Consider the following 20,785-nt stretch of genomic DNA (forward strand, 5'->3'; position numbering starts at 1 on the left):
AGACACTTTATCACTTCACCGAGCTTGATAAATCTGCCCCTCAGTTTGTTTTCAAAGACTGACTCTTCTAGATAGTGCAAAGTTATCAGATGGTTGTAAATAAAATACTGTAACTGTGTAATGTGGTGCATTTCCACAGTATGTTTAATACTTAACCTAGTCTCCTCCATGTCCTAGTTCTTCCCATTCATGCATAAAAATGCATTATAATAATTATCACTCAAGAAAAATGTTAGCCCACTGCTCTGCCACTCTCTCCTATTAGCAGTGTGTTTTCTACATACAACACGCTATCGGCAGGAGGGAGGACACACACTGCAGACAGACACCAGAGCCCACGTACTTAAATGTCTAAACTGGGAAATCCTTTAAAAAAGATAAAATGGCGGTTACATAGGTTATATGTTCTGAGGAGGCAGAGAAACATGTTAAGTTGGATCCATACCTAAATTTACCACATCATACCGGCCACTGATCACCATAAAGTTAAATTGCTTTATCCCTGCATAGCTCTGCACTCTGGAAAATGCTACATGATTGAAAAAGCATTTACAGCTGAGAGACAAGCTGCAGCACAAAACAAGGCAGATGCATCTAAAATTGGACTGAAAGGTATGATGCTCAGGTGGTCATCATTAACATTTATTATTATTAACAGTTATTATAGCACAAACCTATTCCGCAGCGCTGTACAGAGAATATTTTAACACCTCACATCAGTCCCTGCCCTAGGGGACTGTACATGCACACACATTCATCCATTCTAGGGTTCATTTTGTTGGGAACCAATTAACCTACCAGTATATTTTTGAATCTTAGGAGGAAACCAGAGTACCCGGAGGAAACCCACGCAAGCACATGGAGAATTTACAAACTCTGCACAGTTAGGGCAATGGTGGGAATCAAACCCATGAACTCATCGCTGTGAGGCAGTAATGCTAACCATTACACCGCCCGTGCTGCCTGGTAATGTGTGTGGCCAGAACTAAAAAACTGATAAAGTAACTAAATAAATATCTATTCATCTGGGAAGCCAATAGACAGGCACACTCCTACCTCCAGATAACTGCCGTGGTGCTCCAGCAAATTATGCATACAATACCTCTCGAGAAGCAGACACCCACGGACTTAGGTAAAAAACTCAGACTGATCCCTGAGGATGGGCTATCACGCCCGAAACATGTCAGATCAGTATTTGCAATAAAGTTGCACTGTTTTTTTTACTGTACGGGAGTGCTGCCTTTGCTTTCTACTACTAATGAATTGGACTTTGTTCCAGGAAGGAGGGCACCGGGTAACAATTTGTTTGCTGACATCAGGGAGTGTCGGTCATTGTGGCTTATATACCTCTATACTTATAAAACTCTGTAGCTATACCATCAAGCCTCATCAATTTCTTATGATAGTTTGCCAATGGTATAGCTACAGAGGTTAGACAGTAGGGAAATTGTGTATAGTACTTACTTACTATCAGAATAGCTTTCCGATTAGAGTATTAATAGTATAGAGATGACCACATTATGTGGGACAGGGTATCTCAAAGTTGGCCTTTATAGTTACCTTATATTTATTGTTCATAGAAATGAGAGGGTCCTTTGTCACTTGTTTGCTACAGGGTGAATAGACTCAGTTGGAGGTTATTTAATAGATGTACAGTACATAAAATGTAATACTGTGAGTAACGATAAACCATGTCAGTGCTAACTTACAGTTTTGGTGTTATAAGTGCTGTTTATTAATTGTTCTTTTTTTATTCTATTCTCTTTTGCACAAATAGAAGATTTTTGGGGGAATTCTGTCCCGAGAAAATCTTTTAGTTTTAATATTATATATATTTTTGGTCAGCAGACCTTATCTGTATAGAGTGTTCTTTAATGTTTTATTCACACAGGATCAACTATATGGGTGCTTATTTATTATTATTATATGGTGATTGTGATGCTATAATTTCGAATAATGCACACGATAGATATACACATCATGTTTTTAACCAGATTATGTCTATGGACATGCTGATTAATACACGGTACACATGATATGATTAGCGAAATGATGTTGGTATAATGTAACATATACTAGAGCACATACTGTAAGTATTAGGATGCCTGGCGAGATTAACAGATGTATGTTTTTTGTTTACAGCAGTTGCCATGGAGCCGCCAATGCCGCCGGGTTCGCGTTACTTCCGGATGACGAGATACACGTGACCCGTATATATAATCTATATAATTTAATTTACCCTTTAACAGACATGTATATAAATTATAAAAACTAAAACAATTACACAGCATAATAAAATTGTGGTGCACATACCTTGAACTGTGCTCCTGTATTTGGAATATTTGTTCCAGCTACATCCAAAACTGATCCACACCCACCAAACCGCTCGTTGTTGCATCCGTATACTACCAAAGGGATTTATAAGCCATTGTCAAGGACATTTCCCTGTATTTTAAAGCCAAAATTGACAATTATAACTTCTTATCTATGTTTGTAACAGAAATTTGAAAGGATTGTGATATTTCCTCAAATGATTAAACCTACAGTTTTTTTTATATAACACAATTTATTTAATTTGTAACTGGTGAACTAAAATATGTGCTTCACCAGATTGTCATTTTTTTTTTAATTTAGTTTTAGATAATAAAAACCAAGCTTTAATTGGCGTGTATTTTTTCATACATTGCATAAATGTCCCCCAGTATCTCAGAAGCATATTTGAATGGATGCCAAACGCATCAGGTCAGAAAATAGCCAGAAGGGGGAATTCAGTTGTTCCCGTTCATTTTTTTGTCTAAATGTCACAATTATCTGTCTAATGGATTTTCAGTTCAAATCCAGACACAAACACCTAACCCATTTTCCTGTGAGAAAACACATGGATCCAGAATAACTTCCGAGGTCCATGTGCAGCTGTATAAAAACAACACATTATGGGCCTTATTCTGGTTCACTCTCAGAGGCAAATTCCTTCTCAAATTGACAAAACCATGTGCACTGCAGGTGGGGTAGATATAAAATGTGCAGATAGAATTAGATTTGGGTGGGCTTTTCTTCAAAGTGAGATCTATATTGCAGTGTAAAAATAAAGCAGCCAGTATTGTCCCTGCACAGAAACAAAATTACTCACCCAAATCTAATTCTCTATGCACAAGTTACATCTCCCCCACTGCAGTGCACATGGTTTTGTCCATTTGAGAAGGAATTTGCCTCTGAGAGTGAACCAGAATAAGGCCCTATGTCTCCAATTTGGTGAACAAAATCCATGATAATGACAGTTTTCAGGTTGAATTAAATTACCCACATGGGGAACACGTAGTAGTGGTGCATTACATAAGCTAATTGAATTCCCCCTATTCAAAACAATCCAACATTTAGTGGAAGTTGGCAGCTAGAAATAGTGTGCATCCATTTCCTTCATTGTACACACCCAAGTCACACGGATGATGAAAAAAAATGCACATGGTGGAAACCACAAAAAATTAAATAAAAAAAGATCCATCCTACTCCTCCCATCTTCTAATGCAAATGTCTGTACCCTTTAATATACAGATATCTTGATCTGTGAATATATGTGCTCCCCAGTAAAACCTAGAGCAGTCATGCAAAAGGTAGGCCCATGAATTTACAAGACTATTTGCACTGTACAAATTGACCTCTAAATAACTGAATTGTACAGTAGAGTGCATAGCCAGGATGGACAAAGAAAAAGAAGAGAGATGTGGTGGCTGTGCGCTAGTGAACCACAACGTGTTGGGTCAAAAAAATTATAATCGGTGGTTTCCTCAGTGATTATCAACTTATTCTGATTGATTGATACTCTCCGAGGAAGCCTTTGATATTCTCAGGCGGAGAAACGCTTAAGAGGCACTTGGTACCATCCATCATTTGTGACCCTTGGTGATTATTATAAAGGCGGATCCAGACCAGGCAGAATTAGAGTGCTAACCCATCAGGGTGGCAACCCTGTACACACTACAATACATCTGGCCCAGACCAGCAACTATGACAAAGCACAGCAGAAGTGGTAATTATATCCACAATAATAGACTGTACTAACATCCAGCTATTGCCATAATGCCGCTTTATTAACGGCAAATAATACCTATAACAATAAGACTACATCTTGCTTGCCTAAACTTACCATCTTCCTAAGAACTAGACCAATCTAGGACTGCCTAATGTCTGATCACTAGAGCTACCTTAAGTCTAATCAGTTCAATAATGTTCTGTTTGTGTTCATTTTTGTTTAACATTAGACAATGTCTGTTTTTATAATTTTCTATTTTAATTAGAAAAAAAAAGGATGTACATTTCTTATTAAATTGGTTTATATATTCTAGCGCAGTCTCATCTCTCTCTCTCTCTCTCTCTCTCTCTCTCTCTCTCTCTCTCTCTCTCTCTCATGTATGGCCAGGATACCTGTAACTGGAGATAACTTTTTCAAACTATATTAGATGTTCTAGAAATTATTTTAGATTCATGTCTAGCAGAATCCAACAACAGAATTAGTTACATAGGAACTTTATTGACTTTTTAAATTATATTACAAGTTGAGTATCCCTTATCTAAATATTCCCTATCCAGTGGCGTAACTATCATTCCGCAGCCCCAGTGGTGGCGGGGGGAGCAGGTGCCAACGGGGTGCAGGGTCATGGCACTCTAACAGCGCCGGAGGCAAGATTCCTGAGTGAGCTGCAGCAGCCTTCTCCGCCTCTGGATGTTTGTGTGAGGATGCAATGACAGGGTAATTGCACGCGCTGCTGTCTCTTTTGGGCTCCCTGTAGCCTGCCGGGCTGTGGTTTCACAGGATGTGTGAATGGTGCTGCCTGCTATACGCTGGAAGGCAGTGCTCGAAGTGGCCTCACAACCTTACAAGGGCTGCCAGTTGGCAGGAGAGCAATGCAGGCAGTGTATCATAGCCAGGCTCCCTGTCCTGTCTGATTCTGCCATGGAGAAGCGGTACCTGTCTGGCATAATTAGTGTCTGCCAGTTAATTGTAGTCCAAGTGAGCTGGCAACTAATGAACAGGGTGGGAGGGCCTAGAGATGAGAGATGCGAGATGCAGGCTGAAAGGATAAAGGGAGCTGGCCATGTATTAGATTAGGGTAGAGTCCTCTTTGAAGGAGCAGAACCTATCCACATCTGCACCAGAGTCAGAGGTGCTGGGTTGATAGAGGCAAAGAGTGAGAGGTACTGTACAAGAGTATTAGAGGGAAGGAGGGATGGAGAGGTGCAGGATTAATACTATTATTCTGCATGTGTGTGGCATAATGTGTAATGGGAATTATGGTATCGGGCATAATGTGTATGAGTCATTATGGTGTGTGGCATATTCTGTAATGTGCATTACAGTGTGTGGCATATTTTCTACTAAGCATTGCCACACACACCCATTTTGGAATGGGCACGCTATAGTTTCTTAATGTTCTTCATAAAATTATTATTTTTTTAAGTTACGAGGGGGATTTTTTAATATTTGCACTGGGGCCTGAATCGGGGGGGAAGGGGGGGGGGGGATTTCTAGATGCCCTAACCATTGTTTCTTGAATGCAATTTTTGGTACTTATGTAATATCTGGGCTCCCATTTTTCTTATGAGACCGCTGCGCCACACTGTATAAAATCAACTCCATGCATAGTTGGATAGTAGGGGTATGAAAAAATGGGGTGCATTTAACATGGGAGCACACACACACACACAAAGACACACACATTATAGGGTAAATTTGTTGGAAGCCAATTGACCTACCAGTATATTTTTGGATTGCGGGAGGAAACCAGAATACACGGAGGAAACCCACGCAAGCACAGGGAGATTATACAAACTCCACACAATTAGACAGTTCTGTGAGGCCATAATAATAACCATTAAAAACTGGGTAGTTAAAGACAGTCAAAAAGATAGGAGGGCACTGTTCTAAAGATTACAATCTTAACCCCCTAATATAATAATATTGCCCCATAAGAGAATTAGAAATGTTATTTGCCCCCATATCTAATACATGATTGTCCTCTTTATAAGTGTATTGGGATTTCCTGCATTCTGATTGCCCAGATAACTCAAGCAGCATGCTTTTTGTGCTATCTGGCCTGCCGCAATCACCTTATTGTTTTTTGTGATTTTGGTGGCAACATTTTTTAGTGGTATTTTCTAAACTGATTTTATGTAAGTAAATTTTAATGCTTTCCAAATTGCTGGAAAAGCCACTATTTTTGTGAAACAAAGACATTTATTCTCAAAAGTTCTACTTGTAATAACGTGGATAACTATACAGCTTGCTGATTAAGTATTTTGTACTGAATGACAGATGCTTGTGAAAATATATATTAATGAACTGGCAGCATCAATGATCTGTGCGATGACAACTATCATTTTATTGAAAAAACACTGTCACTCCATTAAATCGTCTTAAATACCCTAACCCCCACATCCCAGGGAGATGGATAGAACTTTTCCTCTGGGAAGAGGATGCACTGTGTATTGCAGTCTCCTCTTCCATAGAATATACTATCCCAGCACAGACGAATCAGAGGAACGTTTTCAATACAGCAGTGGGGTACCACTATTGTGAGCTTCTAAAAGTGGAAAACAATTACAATAGACAGGATGTAATTCAATATCATTATCTGAACTGCATATTATGATTGATTTTTCTAAATGCCAACAGCCGGCAAAATTTCAGGATGACATACAGTATTAGAGATAGCTTAAAAATAGCTCGCCACCAAGCCCGAAGCGTGGCGAGTGCAGCGAGCCCTGCGAGGGGACGCGCATTACTTCAGACGTATTACGCGTCCGCTCGCCACGCTTCGGGCTTGGTGGCTCGATGCGCTCGCCACACTATATAGAATCAACTCCACGCCGACGTGGATAGTGGGGGTATGAAAAGGTCGGAGGACGCGTACCGCCGCCGCTCGCCACGGGTTCACGTTGATCGTGGCTTTAACAATGGGGGGGCATTTGACATTGGTTCCTATGTAAAATTGGGTCCATCGCATTGGTCGCATTGTATGCCATTATAATGGCATACAATGGACCTGATTTTACATAGAAATTTACAATGTAATATACAATGCTTACAATGTTAAATCGGGTTGGTAATATATTGGCATGCGATGGACCCGATTTTACATTTGTCGGGTCCGTCGGGTCCCATCGCATACCTTAAGTTAAGGTATGCGATGGGACCCGATGGGCGCCGTGCTAGGAAACAAGTACCAAAATATCTCCTGCATGTTGTGACTAGTACTTTAGCTACAGCTCCCCATGGCTTAGCATGTGCTACCATACCAAAGAGATGTGGACTTGGGTATACCTGTAAGTGCATTTATTTTTAATTGCAAATGCACTATAAACGTACTGTAATACAAAGAGGATCCTTTTGCACACATACTGTATATATGTAGATTTGGTGGCTTATTGTGAACACGGTTCCTTACAGTTACAAGGGCAGAATGGAGGATGGGGGGGGGGGGGGGGGGTTGGGTTATGTGTGAGAAAGTCCTGGCTGAGTACCAATGTGTCTTATACAGACTGTGACAAAGGCCCTGACTCTGGTTGGTTTGCTCGCAAAGCAGTGTTAGTTTGCTGATTTGCAAGCCTTGTAACGCTGCCCGTCCCCCGCTATTCGCCGATTTTCCCCACAGCTGTGCGAATGTTTTGCATAAACATCCATTCGCAGCCTTGCATGGGTAGTCGCAATCATTTGATGGTTGCCGACCATCAAATGATTTTTGTAGCACTTGCTAATCTAAATTACTCTCTGGTGACTCAGATTAGCGTCGCCCTGCTCCGAGAACAGGGCGGGCAACTGACATCTGGTGACGTCAGCCGCGTGCCCGCCCCCGGAAGGCAGGTGGCCGTCCCCATTCGCATGGGGATGCCCAGAATTTTCTTGGGTACACATGTGCAGGCCGTCAACATCGGTCCCCATTGCAAATTCGCAATGGAGTGACCAGATCAGAATGACCCCCAAAGACACTTCTGCCTGCAGGAGTGCTTCACCCTGGTGCAAGATATCTAATAATGGCAATCAGCAGCTGTTTACTGAATGTGCTTATCTGATCTTGCTTAGTGATAATACTGCTAGTATAGCTGATCTATACACCTGATCTAATATTAAGAAAAAGCAGATTTAATTATAATACTAACATTATTAGTATATTAATTCTGTCTTTACATCTCCATTTAATTGTATTGTGCGCTTTATGTAGGAGCATGAAAAACATGGTAAAACCAGCCACGTGTATAAGATTTTTTAAGGTTAATAATTGTGCTTAATATTTAGTATACACAGCTGCAAAAAGCAGATTAGATCTAAGCAGAGTCTGAAGTCCCAAGATCAAAGTGTCACTCACAGCTGCAGTTACATCTTAGAGAAGGGTTTAAAGAAACATGACACACTCAAAAACCTGCAACAAAATTCATTAAACAGAAAGATAACTATTTACTAAGTCATGGACAACAGAAAGTATAGAGTGCGCTTATACCACCAAATGGAATTACCACCAGTTTGTAATCATATACAATTCAATAACCCGATACAATGTGCAATCATAAAACCAAGATGCTTTATTTTTGTTTCAAAGACCACATCTGGACATTGTATCCTTTTCGGAATAGCGAAATCAGTAACCCGACGCGTTTCGTCTTGAAAAAGACTTCATCAGGGGTTTTTACACTGTAGGTGGTAAAGACAGTAATTACATACTGATAAACATAATTAAAATTAATATAAAATTAGAATCCATAATATTTTGTTTTAAAAATCGGACAAATTTATCCATACTGAGAAAGAGAGAATGAGCACAGAAGAAAGAAACAGAAGTCCAGAAAAATCCAAGATAATGCAAAGATGGTACATGTACAATATTATACATTGTCATACAGGGACATTAAAACAGGCCTTAGATATAACAATTATGTATAGTTGAAGGGATGTGGAGCACATACCTAAGTATGAATTTCATGCGCTTAACATTGCGCGTAGAACCAACCAGGATTTGTAGGATGTAATGACCTTCCCCTCTGTGGGGTGGATTCCGAATATCTAAAGGGGAATCACGTGATATGTAGTCCTTTAACAAAATATTACATCAGAAAAATAAAATAAAATAAAAAATGTATATACACTCGATTACGTACCCAAACTGTCCCTTATTGGGGTCAAAAGAGTACACGATATATCCTTTCTTATGACCTTATTAGGTATACAAATATATGGAATCCTAATTAAAAGGATCCTCTCATTAGTAAAAAGCTGTCGGCGGAATCTGGGTGATGGAAATGGCCTGATCCACCGAGTCTGATTCGCAAAATCTAAACAATGAACCATAAAAATATTTTGTCGTAAATGTCAGATACATATCACCGACAGATATATCCATAATCTTATCACTATATAGGTTACATACCAGAGATTCAGCTGAAGAATGGGTAAGGTGCGTATAGGTATCCGCAATATAAATTTCAACAGACAGCTCAATTTCTATAAACAATGTAAATGATATCTTATTAGGTCACAGGTGTTATTCTAATTTGTTTAGATATTGCTGGAGCAATTTAAGGTATCAACGGAGTTGTATACAAGTTGGAATGGATGTAAGTCCAACATAAATTAAGTATATCTCTTTAAGGAGAGATATTAGCCAAAGGACAACAGTTAACCCAGACAAACAATTGGTCATAAGCAGAGACACTGAATTTTTGTCCATAGTGACAATATATGCCGGGTGTTAGCAAATACATAATTAGCATATACATAATGAATTCAAGAATGACCCCTTTTCACAGCCCGTTGTTTGTCTGGGTTAACTGTTGTCCTTTGGCTAATATCTCTCCTTAAAGAGATATACTTAATTTATGTTGGACTTACATCCATTCCAACTTGTATACAACTCCGTTGATACCTTAAATTGCTCCAGCAATATCTAAACAAATTAGAATAACACCTGTGACCTAATAAGATATCATTTACATTGTTTATAGAAATTGAGCTGTCTGTTGAAATTTATATTGCGGATACCTATACGCACCTTACCCATTCTTCAGCTGAATCTCTGGTATGTAACCTATATAGTGATAAGATTATGGATATATCTGTCGGTGATATGTATCTGACATTTACGACAAAATATTTTTATGGTTCATTGTTTAGATTTTGCGAATCAGACTCGGTGGATCAGGCCATTTCCATCACCCAGATTCCGCCGACAGCTTTTTACTAATGAGAGGATCCTTTTAATTAGGATTCCATATATTTGTATACCTAATAAGGTCATAAGAAAGGATATATCGTGTACTCTTTTGACCCCAATAAGGGACAGTTTGGGTACGTAATCGAGTGTATATACATTTTTTATTTTATTTTATTTTTCTGATGTAATATTTTGTTAAAGGACTACATATCACGTGATTCCCCTTTAGATATTCGGAATCCACCCCACAGAGGGGAAGGTCATTACATCCTACAAATCCTGGTTGGTTCTACGCGCAATGTTAAGCGCATGAAATTCATACTTAGGTATGTGCTCCACATCCCTTCAACTATACATAATTGTTATATCTAAGGCCTGTTTTAATGTCCCTGTATGACAATGTATAATATTGTACATGTACCATCTTTGCATTATCTTGGATTTTTCTGGACTTCTGTTTCTTTCTTCTGTGCTCATTCTCTCTTTCTCAGTATGGATAAATTTGTCCGATTTTTAAAACAAAATATTATGGATTCTAATTTTATATTAATTTTAATTATGTTTATCAGTATGTAATTACTGTCTTTACCACCTACAGTGTAAAAACCCCTGATGAAGTCTTTTTCAAGACGAAACGCGTCGGGTTACTGATTTCGCTATTCCGAAAAGGATACAATGTCCAGATGTGGTCTTTGAAACAAAAATAAAGCATCTTGGTTTTATGATTGCACATTGTATCGGGTTATTGAATTGTATATGATTACAAACTGGTGGTAATTCCATTTGGTGGTATAAGCGCACTCTATACTTTCTGTTGTCCATGTCTATTGTTGCCTCCCACTAACAGGGGGGGTTTAGAGTAGCTGCTACACTATTAGGGCGCACGTGGGGTTACTCTTTGGTTATTTACTAAGTCATGTTATAATGGACTATGTAGGCACATAGTAGTAGTAATAATAATAATAGCAGTAATAATACTACATTAAAAAATGCAGTGTCAATATTAAGACTAAAGGGGAACTCAATTTACTGCGGGGCAAAAGGGGGTAACGTCAGGCTTTAAGGCCCTGTGCTATTCAATTAGAGCCTTTAATTGAATTCCCCCCTATGGGGAGTATGTTTTTTTGTTATGACAGACTTAATTTTTTTCAAAAATGCCCCCTTTATGTACTTACTGTAACTCACCGGGACAGCTGTATAATAGTGTCACTGAGAGCTACATTCCCAGGTTTCAGAGCAGTCTATAGCTTTCTTTAGACAACCACCAGCTCTCTTGATTGACAGGTTGGTGCACATGCGTGGAAAGGGATGGGGACAACGTTGAAAAGTGAATAGTGCAATACATAGACCATAAACTGAGTTCTCATGTACAAAAAAAAAAAAAAGTGTTTAATACTGTTCACAAATAAAAAAAGTTATAGCCATGGAGGCATTACTTTTCAATTCAGCCTCGTACATTAAATAAAAAATAATTTTATATATAAACTGTGCTTTTCAATACTGTGAAAAGGATACGGAGTAGACGCAGAGCCCCAGCACACATGATGCATGGTTCCACTGTTACATATAAAACTGTGTTTTCAAACACCTGCACCGAGTTCTTCCCATTCTTTCTGCACCAATCCAATACCTGGTCAATAGCCACCATTTCTGCATGGCGTGTAGCCTACAACAGACAAAGCAGGATACACTTTAGAAATAACAGGCAAATATGAAGCACTTTCCAATTAAAGTATGAAGATAATCAATTACAAGTTAAACTATAGTCATTAGTCAAAAAGATAAATCCATTTTTCTTTCAGCCCAATAACTCCCAAGTAGCACAAATCTGCAGTAACACTTATTACACCGTTAACAGTGAGGAATGGAGGAGCTTAAAGTTATACTGCAGAGGTTTCTTATAATGACCCCATTACACATAGCGGTTGTTACAACCTGCAGCTGGTTCCCAGTGTAATGTAGTCAGATTAAACAATACTTATCTCTGACTAGTTACAAAACACTGGCAATCACATTGCAACATTCCTTTGTGTAATATCAGGTCTGGTTATTTTTATGTTTTGAGTGTTTTCTACCAATTTAATTTATTATGGTCTATGAATGATTTTAGATTAGATCTGTTTCAATAATATTATATTTCCATAGTATGAAACTGCCTAGTGACACTACTAATACTGATCTCAACATTATGGGCCAGATGCACTAAGCTTCAAAAGTGATAAAATGGAGAGTGATAAACAACCAGCCAATCAGTTACTACCTGCCATGTCACACAACAGACAATCAGTTACTACCTGCCATGTCACACAACAGACAATCAGTTACTACCTGCCATGTCACATGCTGTGTTTGAAAAATATCAGGCAGGAGATGATTGGTTGGTTGTTTATCACTCTCCATTTTATCACTTTTGAAGCTTAGTGCATCTGGCCCTATGTGTTGATATAATTTAGTTTACAAATGGTTTTTGACTTGCTATGGGCAGCTTATAACAAGTTACTAATTATACATTGGAACATCCCATAACTTGACTAATCATAAAATAACAATGTAATATGTTGAGGCTATAAAATAAATGTTAATAAAAATTGTTATTATTACAAAGAAAACCTGTAATCTTTGTGGGAGTATGCATCTATGTATTCAATCCCAGCCGCTGTTTCCAACCGGGGAAATAGCTGCAGGGGCCGGGCAAGACAGCATTGATTAGGTTGGAAATAGCAGCTGCAGCTCTGAAAACCCCACAACCACTTTTTTTAATTGTATACCACAGGACAAAAGGTAAGCATGGTTTTTACACAGTACAGTTTGGACACAGAACTATAAACATTTGCATTCAATAGGTTATATACTGCATTAGGAGTAATATTATCAAATATCATAACACATGTTTTCTGCTCATGGGATGCTGGAAAACTGCTGACACATGCACATTTATGAGTGTACATAGATTCTGCACGTCAACATACATTCTTTGTTTCATTTACTTCATTTCTCCCTTGTCCCACAATCTGCTGGTCATGAACCATGAGGCACCCAACAGGTACTTCGCCATTATCCAAGGCATCCTGGGCCTGAAAATAGAGCATGTGAAAAATCCAGCAGTTTACGGACATTCAATTTTTAAAAATCCTTTTTATTGAAGATATTTATGACATAAACAGAGAATATTATATAAAACAAGGAACAGTTCATATTGATACAATCACCTGCAAACAAAAACAGGGAAGAGTCAAAATGTAACGTAACAAAAGATCAATAAATACTGGATAAAGAGAACAGTCAAAACCTGAACAAATGATATGAAATTGAATAACCATAAAGCCCTGCACACAAGCCATTATCACTGGTCGTTGAGTGACCATTTTTGTGTTGTGGGATATAAGGGGGGTATTCAATGTGGGATCACGGATGTCGATCCCCGCCGACAGCCATGATCCAGGCCCGTTTGCGGTCAGATCGACCACAGAATGACAGGTGGGATTCAATTTCCCATCTGCCGCTCTGTGAAAAGTGGGCGTGGACGTGAAAACGATTGTTGATCTGCGGCCCGGATAATGACAATCCACGGCCGTTAAGGCAGAACGGGCACAACAGCTTCTGAAGTCGGGCCCGTTGACAGTCGTGATCCCTCATCAATGCTGTTGTTAATGACAGCATTGAATAAGGAGCTGACGCTATTTCCCACGTCGGAAATAGCGGCAGCAGAGAGAATACCCCACTAAATCTCTAGCAATGCGCCCCGCAGCCAGACCTTACTGGTCACTGGTTGCAGGAGCATGCCAGATTAATGCCAGATAAATGCCAGATAAATGCCTGCACTGGGCGCCATAAAACCTATTTTCTGCCCTGTACATACTGTAGGTAAATATTTGTAGGGTGTTCCCGGAATGCAGTGGTTTGTACCAACAAAAGGTGGTCCAAGGAAGGACAACTGATGAACCAGCCACATGGTCATGGGTTCCCAGGCTCAATAATGCACACGTGGAGAAAAGTCTAGCCCATCTGGTATAATTACAACTAAGAGCTACTGCAGCAAAAATTGATGAAAATGTTTGCACTTGCCCCACCTGCAGCGCACTTGGTTTTGACCGTTTCAGAAAGTTTTTGCTTTTGCAATCAACTCTCAATCAGGCCCACAATTGTTTTGGCAGCCCGAGGGGGAAGTACACAATATTAGGCAAGTGGTTTAAAAATAATGGCTGATCAGTGTAAAATACAACTAATGCCTAGAATATAGTAGATAGAAGTACCTGTCACAAAGAAACCTACTGCAATTGAATGCGAGCCCGTAGGCCAGTGTGTACCAGTGATATGTCTGCGAACAATGTTGTGCATTAAGCAGTGAAAGCGGAACAATGTAGAAGTTGCCCATAGCAACCAAGTACATACTATAAAAGGATAGGAAGAAGCTGATTGATTGATATATATGGGAAACTTCTTCAATCTGGTAGTAGGGTAGTAGTCAAGAACTAAATCGTATGGTTCTTCGGCAACCAATTCCAATTGAAAGTACTGCAAATTTACAGCTCATTGCTGACAAGAAATGCTTTAATATGATAATTCTTAAGACCAGCATTTCCCATTGCGCAGAAGAACACCATAACAATTTATATTAGTAACACAGATTTAAATGTATAGGGTTATGAGCTACAGCACATTATGTACTTAGTCAATGCCAAAAAAAGGTCAAAGGTACAACCTGGAAACTGCATTCAAATGAGTCAATATAGTCCTGTTACCTGAAAAAAAGGAATAATGTTCAGCAGATTTTATGTCAATGCTCATACCATTTGAAAAGCGTTGTCCATCCAACTCTTCATCTCATCAGTCATCTCTGGTTGATCCTTTGGGCAACATTTCTGGTCCATTTTCTTGTGCAGTAAAAAGCACTGAAATAAAGAGAGAGTTTACTACTTTCATCTTCAGCTGACCAAAAAAAATAATCAATCTCAAAAAATAAAAAATAAAGAACTACACATATGTCTTGGTTTAATCTAACTTTTCTCACACAAATACCTAACACTGGGTACACACTGGACAATATATCAGTCGTACAACCGACAAAGCATGTATTATAGAGCCCATCAGCAAGTGTGTACACACAACATATCCCTGAATTAAGTCTTTCACAGTTATATCATATATGTCATGTATACAAGACCAGCCAACCACATGTAATAGCTGCAGAAACCATTGCAAACTACATCCAAACTGAGCAGGCTTATTTAAATGGTTCTTAGGGCAAGACATATCGCGTGGCACATTGGTGTGTATGTTTACCTAAATAGTTACATAGGTCAGTTCAATGTGTAATTGAATCTAGTGTGTACCCCACATTCTGGGTGAGATTTAATAGGACGAGAGATTCAGAAAGTGAGAGATTTGGTAAGAAATCTCCAGATTTTTTAAAGCGGCAATCATTTACACTGCAAAATCAAACTGGTTTTGCAGTGTAAATGATTGCCGCTTTAAAAAAATCTGGAGATTTCTTACCAAATCTCTCACTTTCTGAATCTCTCATCCTATTAAATCTCACCCACAGTCTCCACAGAATTTTGGTTCTCAACCTTCTAAGTTTTTATTCACTTTGCGCTTGATTGGAACAAGTAGATGAGGTACTTGCTGATCATTCCTTTGTGTTACATTATCAGTGAGAAGCCTCAACAGATTATTTTTATTGACAGTTATATAAGAGTGCAAGCAAGTAGTTAACAGGGTGCACTAGGACACAATCATATTGAAAACATAATTTTCATTTGTATGCATTAAAATGAATATGTTTAAAACTGAGAAATAATAAAAAAAATAGAAGTGAGAATAAAAGTATACAAAAAAAGTGTATAAATTAAAACTCCCAATTCAGAGTCTGATGTCAGTGGTTGCTTGAAATGACTCTGAGCATGTATGGCTCAGTAATTGTGCCTATTCTGTGCTGCCAATAGTAGAGTAACAAATTATGACTTAACTAGTATCAAAGCTACAATACACCATTAGTTATGATGTTGGTATGTTCCGGTACTGATATTCTGATTGATTGACAGTATTAGAATATATTAATTTGCTCTATATAATGTCACACTTATGTAATATATTAATAATATGGGTATTGATTTTCCCTATAGTTCAGTTACCCCAGATTAACAAATTGTCAATGATATAGCAGCAATAGATAGGGATTCGGCATAGCAGATTTCCTTCTAGCAGTATAAAGTCAAGGTGACTTTTTAGCTAAATAGAAATAACTTTATTGCCAAGCATTGATGCAGTCCAGGGCTCGACAATTATTTTTTAAATCTAGGAGCCAGGATAAAAATGTAGGGGCCAAATTAAAAAGAGGGACAGTGTGTGGCAAAAATTTACACCGTAATGCCTATTACACGTCACACCCCCATTACATATTATACCACATGCCATAATGACCTGCCTCTTTCAGGAAGGATATATAGGGCCTTATTCTAGTTCACTCTTTCTGACAAAATCCTTCTTAGATGGACAAAACCATGTGCACTGCAGGGGGGCAGATGTAAGATGTGCAGAGAGAATTAGATTTGGGTGAGTTATTTTGTTTCTGTGCAGGGTAAATACTGGCTGCTTTATTTTTACACTGCAATATAGATCTCACTTTGAAGTAAAACCCCACCCAAATCTAATTTTCTCTGCACAAGTTACATCTGCCCCACCTGCAGTGCACATGGTTTTGTCCATCTAAGAAGGATTTTGTCAGAAATAGTGAACTAGAATAAGGCCCATAGTGTGTACACTCAAAATCAGTTGGTTTTCAGATGGTCCTTTTGTTCCCAGTAATGCTGTTTGTCAAATCAGTCAGGTGTTTGGCTAGCATTAGACAGGTGCGCAAAAGCTAGACCCTATAAGAGACATAGGTACTTGTTTCCTAGCAGGGCGCCCACTATTTGCTTCGTGGGCTATTCTGCGTAGTGAAATCGCATCGCATGGCTTTTTGTGCCTTGCGATGTGTGCGATGCGATTTCAGTAGTTAATTTGGTTAATTTATTCACTGCACCCTGAGTGAAATCGCATCGCAGATGAGATCAGATGAGATGAGATCTCAGTAGTTCATATGGTAAAACACCTAAAACAACACCACTCTCCACGTCACCCCGAAGCGTGGCAAGCGCAGCGGAACGCATCCTCCAACCTTTTCATACCCCCACTATCCCCGTCGGTGTGGATTTGACTTTATATAGTGTGGCAAGCGCAGCGAGCCACCGTGCCCAAAGTGTGGCGAGACCCGCGAGGGTGCACAGATTACTTTACATGTATTTCGCGTCCGCTTGCCACGCTTCGGGCTCGCCACACTATATAAAATCAACTCCAAGCCGACGTGGATAGTGGGAGTATGAAAAGGTCAGAGGATGCGTTCCGCCGCCCCTCGCGGGGCTCGCCACGCTTCGGGGTGACGTGGAGAGTGGTGCTGTTTTACCATATGAACTACTGAGATCTTATCTCATTCCATCTCATCTCACATCTCACGCCACAAAAAAGGGCCATGCGATGCGATTTCACTCAGGGTGCAGTGAATAAATTAACTAAATTAACTACTGAGCGTACGTAGGAAATCTGGGTGCCCTGCTAGGAAACAAGTACAAAGACATGTTATGCTCCATATCAGTGAGGTGAGATCTGTGCATGGTTCTGTACAAAAAAAAAAAAAAAGTATTCAAAAGTTAAATAAAAACAAACTGTGCAGCCTCCCCTGCATGCTGGGACTTGGAGAACCACAAGTCCCATCATGCGGGCATTAACGTGCCTGCTTCGACTTGTAGTTGATCTGTGAAAACAGTGTAAAAAAAAAAAAGACACACAGATTTTTTTAACATACACACTAACACATTCACACCCTATCCACAATCCTCCGATGGAGCAGCTCCTCTCCCATGCACTTAGTGATGTCACACTGATTCCCGCTGACCTCCGTCACAGGTACTCCGCTCAGCCTGATTGGCTGTAGGCATCTCCATAGAAACTCTTCAAACTAATCAGGCCTTACCTACATGCTTCTTGCCAGGGGTTACATGCGTGTTGCCATGTTTTATCTTCTGTTCCTTTTAAATAAAGTGGTGTCACACGATTTGGAGATTTTTTCTACTCTCTTTTTGGGTATACCAGAGGACTGCAAAAATGTATGTCTTTGAGAAGGTTATAAAGGAGTGGTGCTGTGGTTGAACCGTTCTTTATTGATGTGCAGTTGTCTACCTTAAAAATGTAGGCCATCAAATGGGGTGGGAAACACATTTATACAATAGAAATGGGTTAATTATGATTTACCGACAATTGAAATAGCGACAATCACTTGGCCAACACCGTTATCATGGCGGTGTAAATACCGATGGTCATTATACCGACAGGTACATAATACCAACAGTTGAAATGCCAAAACACAATATAAAAACATGATACCATGATACCAAAAATCATAATACCGATCATGTTAAAATGCTCACACAGTTCTAATGTTGACATGGACACCGTATTATTGTTCCGCTGCACTTGCTATGATTCTGGCACGGTGCCCTGCTGCACTCAGCACACCATTATATTCTCCGTCTATGCTCACTGGGATGGTAACATATGAACAAGTCTCTCTTTTTTTTTTTTTAAATCATGAAAATCTGTATTTGGTATTATTTGTGTCAATATTGGCAGGTATTCAATGCTGTTTGCGAGTGGTGACAGCGAGCAGAGCTTCCTGCTCGCTGTCACCACTCACCCTGACAGCATTCAACACACCCTCCGCATACGCCAATTCCCCCCCGCTCCATTTTTTGAGCGAGGGAGAATTGGCGGATGCGGTTCCAGAAGCAGCGAGAGTCGCGGCTAAAAACTGTTTTCTGCAGTAGTCGCGGGTCTCGCTGTTTTGGGGAATTCTCGCCGTCCTGTGACGCCGCGGATTTCCCCAGAACGTTGAACAGAGCGTGCGGCCGGCGCGGGGGATAAACAGCGAGGATCGCTGGTTTTCTGCAATCCTCGCTGTTTAACCCCCTCGCCAGCCGCTCGCTGCAGCATTGAATACACCCCATTGTGTTTTGTATCTGTCAGTATTTTGATACTGTCAGTGTTCTATACCTGTCATTGTTTTGTCCATCGGCATTTGGTTGTGGGGATCCAGTCAATTGGTATTTCATCCGCTGGTAAATTAACTAAATAGAAATAGGTTCATGTGTCGTAACTTACTGCATTATGAAGTTTTCTATTTATTTTCTGAGCTTTTGCACATTCAGTAATTGTGGGAAGGGAAGACACACTGGAAAAGACTCCATTGTGACTGTTATTCAGGGATTAAGCGGCTACAGACTTTTTGGTACTTCCTCGTCTTTGCGGCCACCGCTTACGCTACGGAACTAAATTACTGTATTGTCGGCTCGCTTCACTCTCCACAACTTTACTAAAGGAAATACATGGTGGGGTGGACACAGGGTGGAGGTGTGGAAATCCTTGCAGTGGCCGCAAAGATGAGGAAGGGGACTATGTAAAAACCGGACCCGGACTAGACTCCGGACAGTACATCAAAATCTGCAGTCCGGAGCTTGTAGGGTCCGGGGGGTTTCCTGTTCGGGGGGTTTCTTGTCCGGGGGGGGGTCCCTGTGATAGCTATCACCAGGGACATGGGGAAGGGGAGATTACAGCCTCCCCGTGTGGTCCGGACCGTCCGGTTTTTGCTACATGCCCGGACCATACAGGGAGACTTTATTCTACCCCTCCTCCTCTACCTGGTGACAGGTGTCACAGGCAGCCCCCCCGGACAGGACACCCCCCGGACCGGACGCTACAAGCTCCAAAATGCAGAGTTTGATGTCTGGTCCGGCGGTTTTGTCCTGGTCTGGTTTTTACCCATACCCTGAGGAAGTTCTGACTTTTGGCAGCAATATTTTTTGTGTATATTGTATAACATAAAGCTTCTGGAGACACAGTTTTACTGTGGAGCGAAGTGCAGTAGGTAAAACCACAATAGTTTACGTAAACAAGTCACGGATAAACAAGAAATAAGGGCCAAGGAGAACTTAAGACACCTAAAACAGCTCATCAAAACCACATAAGGTAAAACAAAACATAACTGCGGCTAAAGTTGTCATACACTATACGTACATGGGGCCAGGTACACATACAGTACATGTGCTGCATTTGCATGCTGCAATTTATAGCCTCCTCTCTAGCCCTCAGAGTTCCTCTCATGTAAACTCTATCTTTCTGCAACCTTGGCGCTCACCTGTTTGCAGGGAGGAATCGTGTGTGAGGTTCACATGTCAGACGGGCCCGGAACCAGGAAGCGAGAACTCTGTATCCGGGGAACTAGCTGGCGGGTGCACAGCACATCAGCACTGTGGGTCCACTGTCCACATTTGTTTCACTCCGGGGCAGGCGGAGAGCGGCGGCTGAGAGCTGAGTATGAGGCGCCTAGCACACACAAGACACACTGACACTGCCATGTAGTAACCGCATACACAGGGCGGGGGCATGACACAATAGCACATGTAAAGTCCGGCCCCGCTTCCTCTCTGTGCTGCAGCTGAGTGACACCTGTCACTGTGTGTGTGTCCTTCCTCCACTGCTGCATCATGTGTAAT

At 40.3% G+C, this 20,785-nt stretch overlaps 2 protein-coding genes and 1 long non-coding RNA gene across 11 annotated transcripts in view; 2 read left to right on the top strand and 1 right to left on the bottom strand.

The window, feature by feature from the left end:
* Positions 1–2,746, top strand: part of LOC146063792 (uncharacterized) — a 27,598-nt gene extending 24,852 nt beyond the window's left edge. The window contains exons 2-4 of one of the 2 annotated variants that reach the window (XR_014471673.1): positions 511–612; positions 820–1,132; positions 2,143–2,746. This is a non-coding gene — a long non-coding RNA (uncharacterized LOC146063792). The remainder of the gene's footprint in view (positions 1–510; positions 613–819; positions 1,133–2,142) is intronic. The other variant, XR_014471674.1, reaches the window with a different exon arrangement.
* The window catches only part of ADAT2 (adenosine deaminase tRNA specific 2), a 24,844-nt gene extending 4,134 nt beyond the window's left edge, over positions 1–20,710 (bottom strand). Inside the window, exons 1-6 of one of the 6 annotated variants that reach the window (XM_083176556.1) lie at positions 20,428–20,710; positions 19,287–19,360; positions 14,990–15,091; positions 13,169–13,273; positions 11,715–11,865; positions 2,314–2,405 (exon numbers count right to left, since the gene is read on the bottom strand). In XM_083176556.1, coding sequence (XP_083032682.1) covers positions 2,314–2,405; positions 11,715–11,865; positions 13,169–13,273; positions 14,990–15,070 — 429 coding nt within the window. In that variant the 5' untranslated portion in view covers positions 15,071–15,091; positions 19,287–19,360; positions 20,428–20,710. The other 5 variants (XM_083176555.1, XM_083176552.1, XM_083176551.1 and 2 more) reach the window with 5 other exon arrangements.
* The window catches only part of PEX3 (peroxisomal biogenesis factor 3), a 50,632-nt gene continuing 50,271 nt past the window's right edge, over positions 20,425–20,785 (top strand). Inside the window, exon 1 of one of the 3 annotated variants that reach the window (XM_083176548.1) lies at positions 20,425–20,604. In XM_083176548.1, coding sequence (XP_083032674.1) covers positions 20,462–20,604 — 143 coding nt within the window. In that variant the 5' untranslated portion in view covers positions 20,425–20,461. The remainder of the gene's footprint in view (positions 20,605–20,785) is intronic. The other 2 variants (XM_083176549.1, XM_083176550.1) reach the window with 2 other exon arrangements.

The sequence above is a fragment of the Crinia signifera genome, chromosome 3, assembly GCF_055691185.1.
Source record: "Crinia signifera chromosome 3, ASM5569118v1, whole genome shotgun sequence".
In the NCBI taxonomy this organism is placed as follows: domain Eukaryota; kingdom Metazoa; phylum Chordata; class Amphibia; order Anura; family Myobatrachidae; genus Crinia; species Crinia signifera.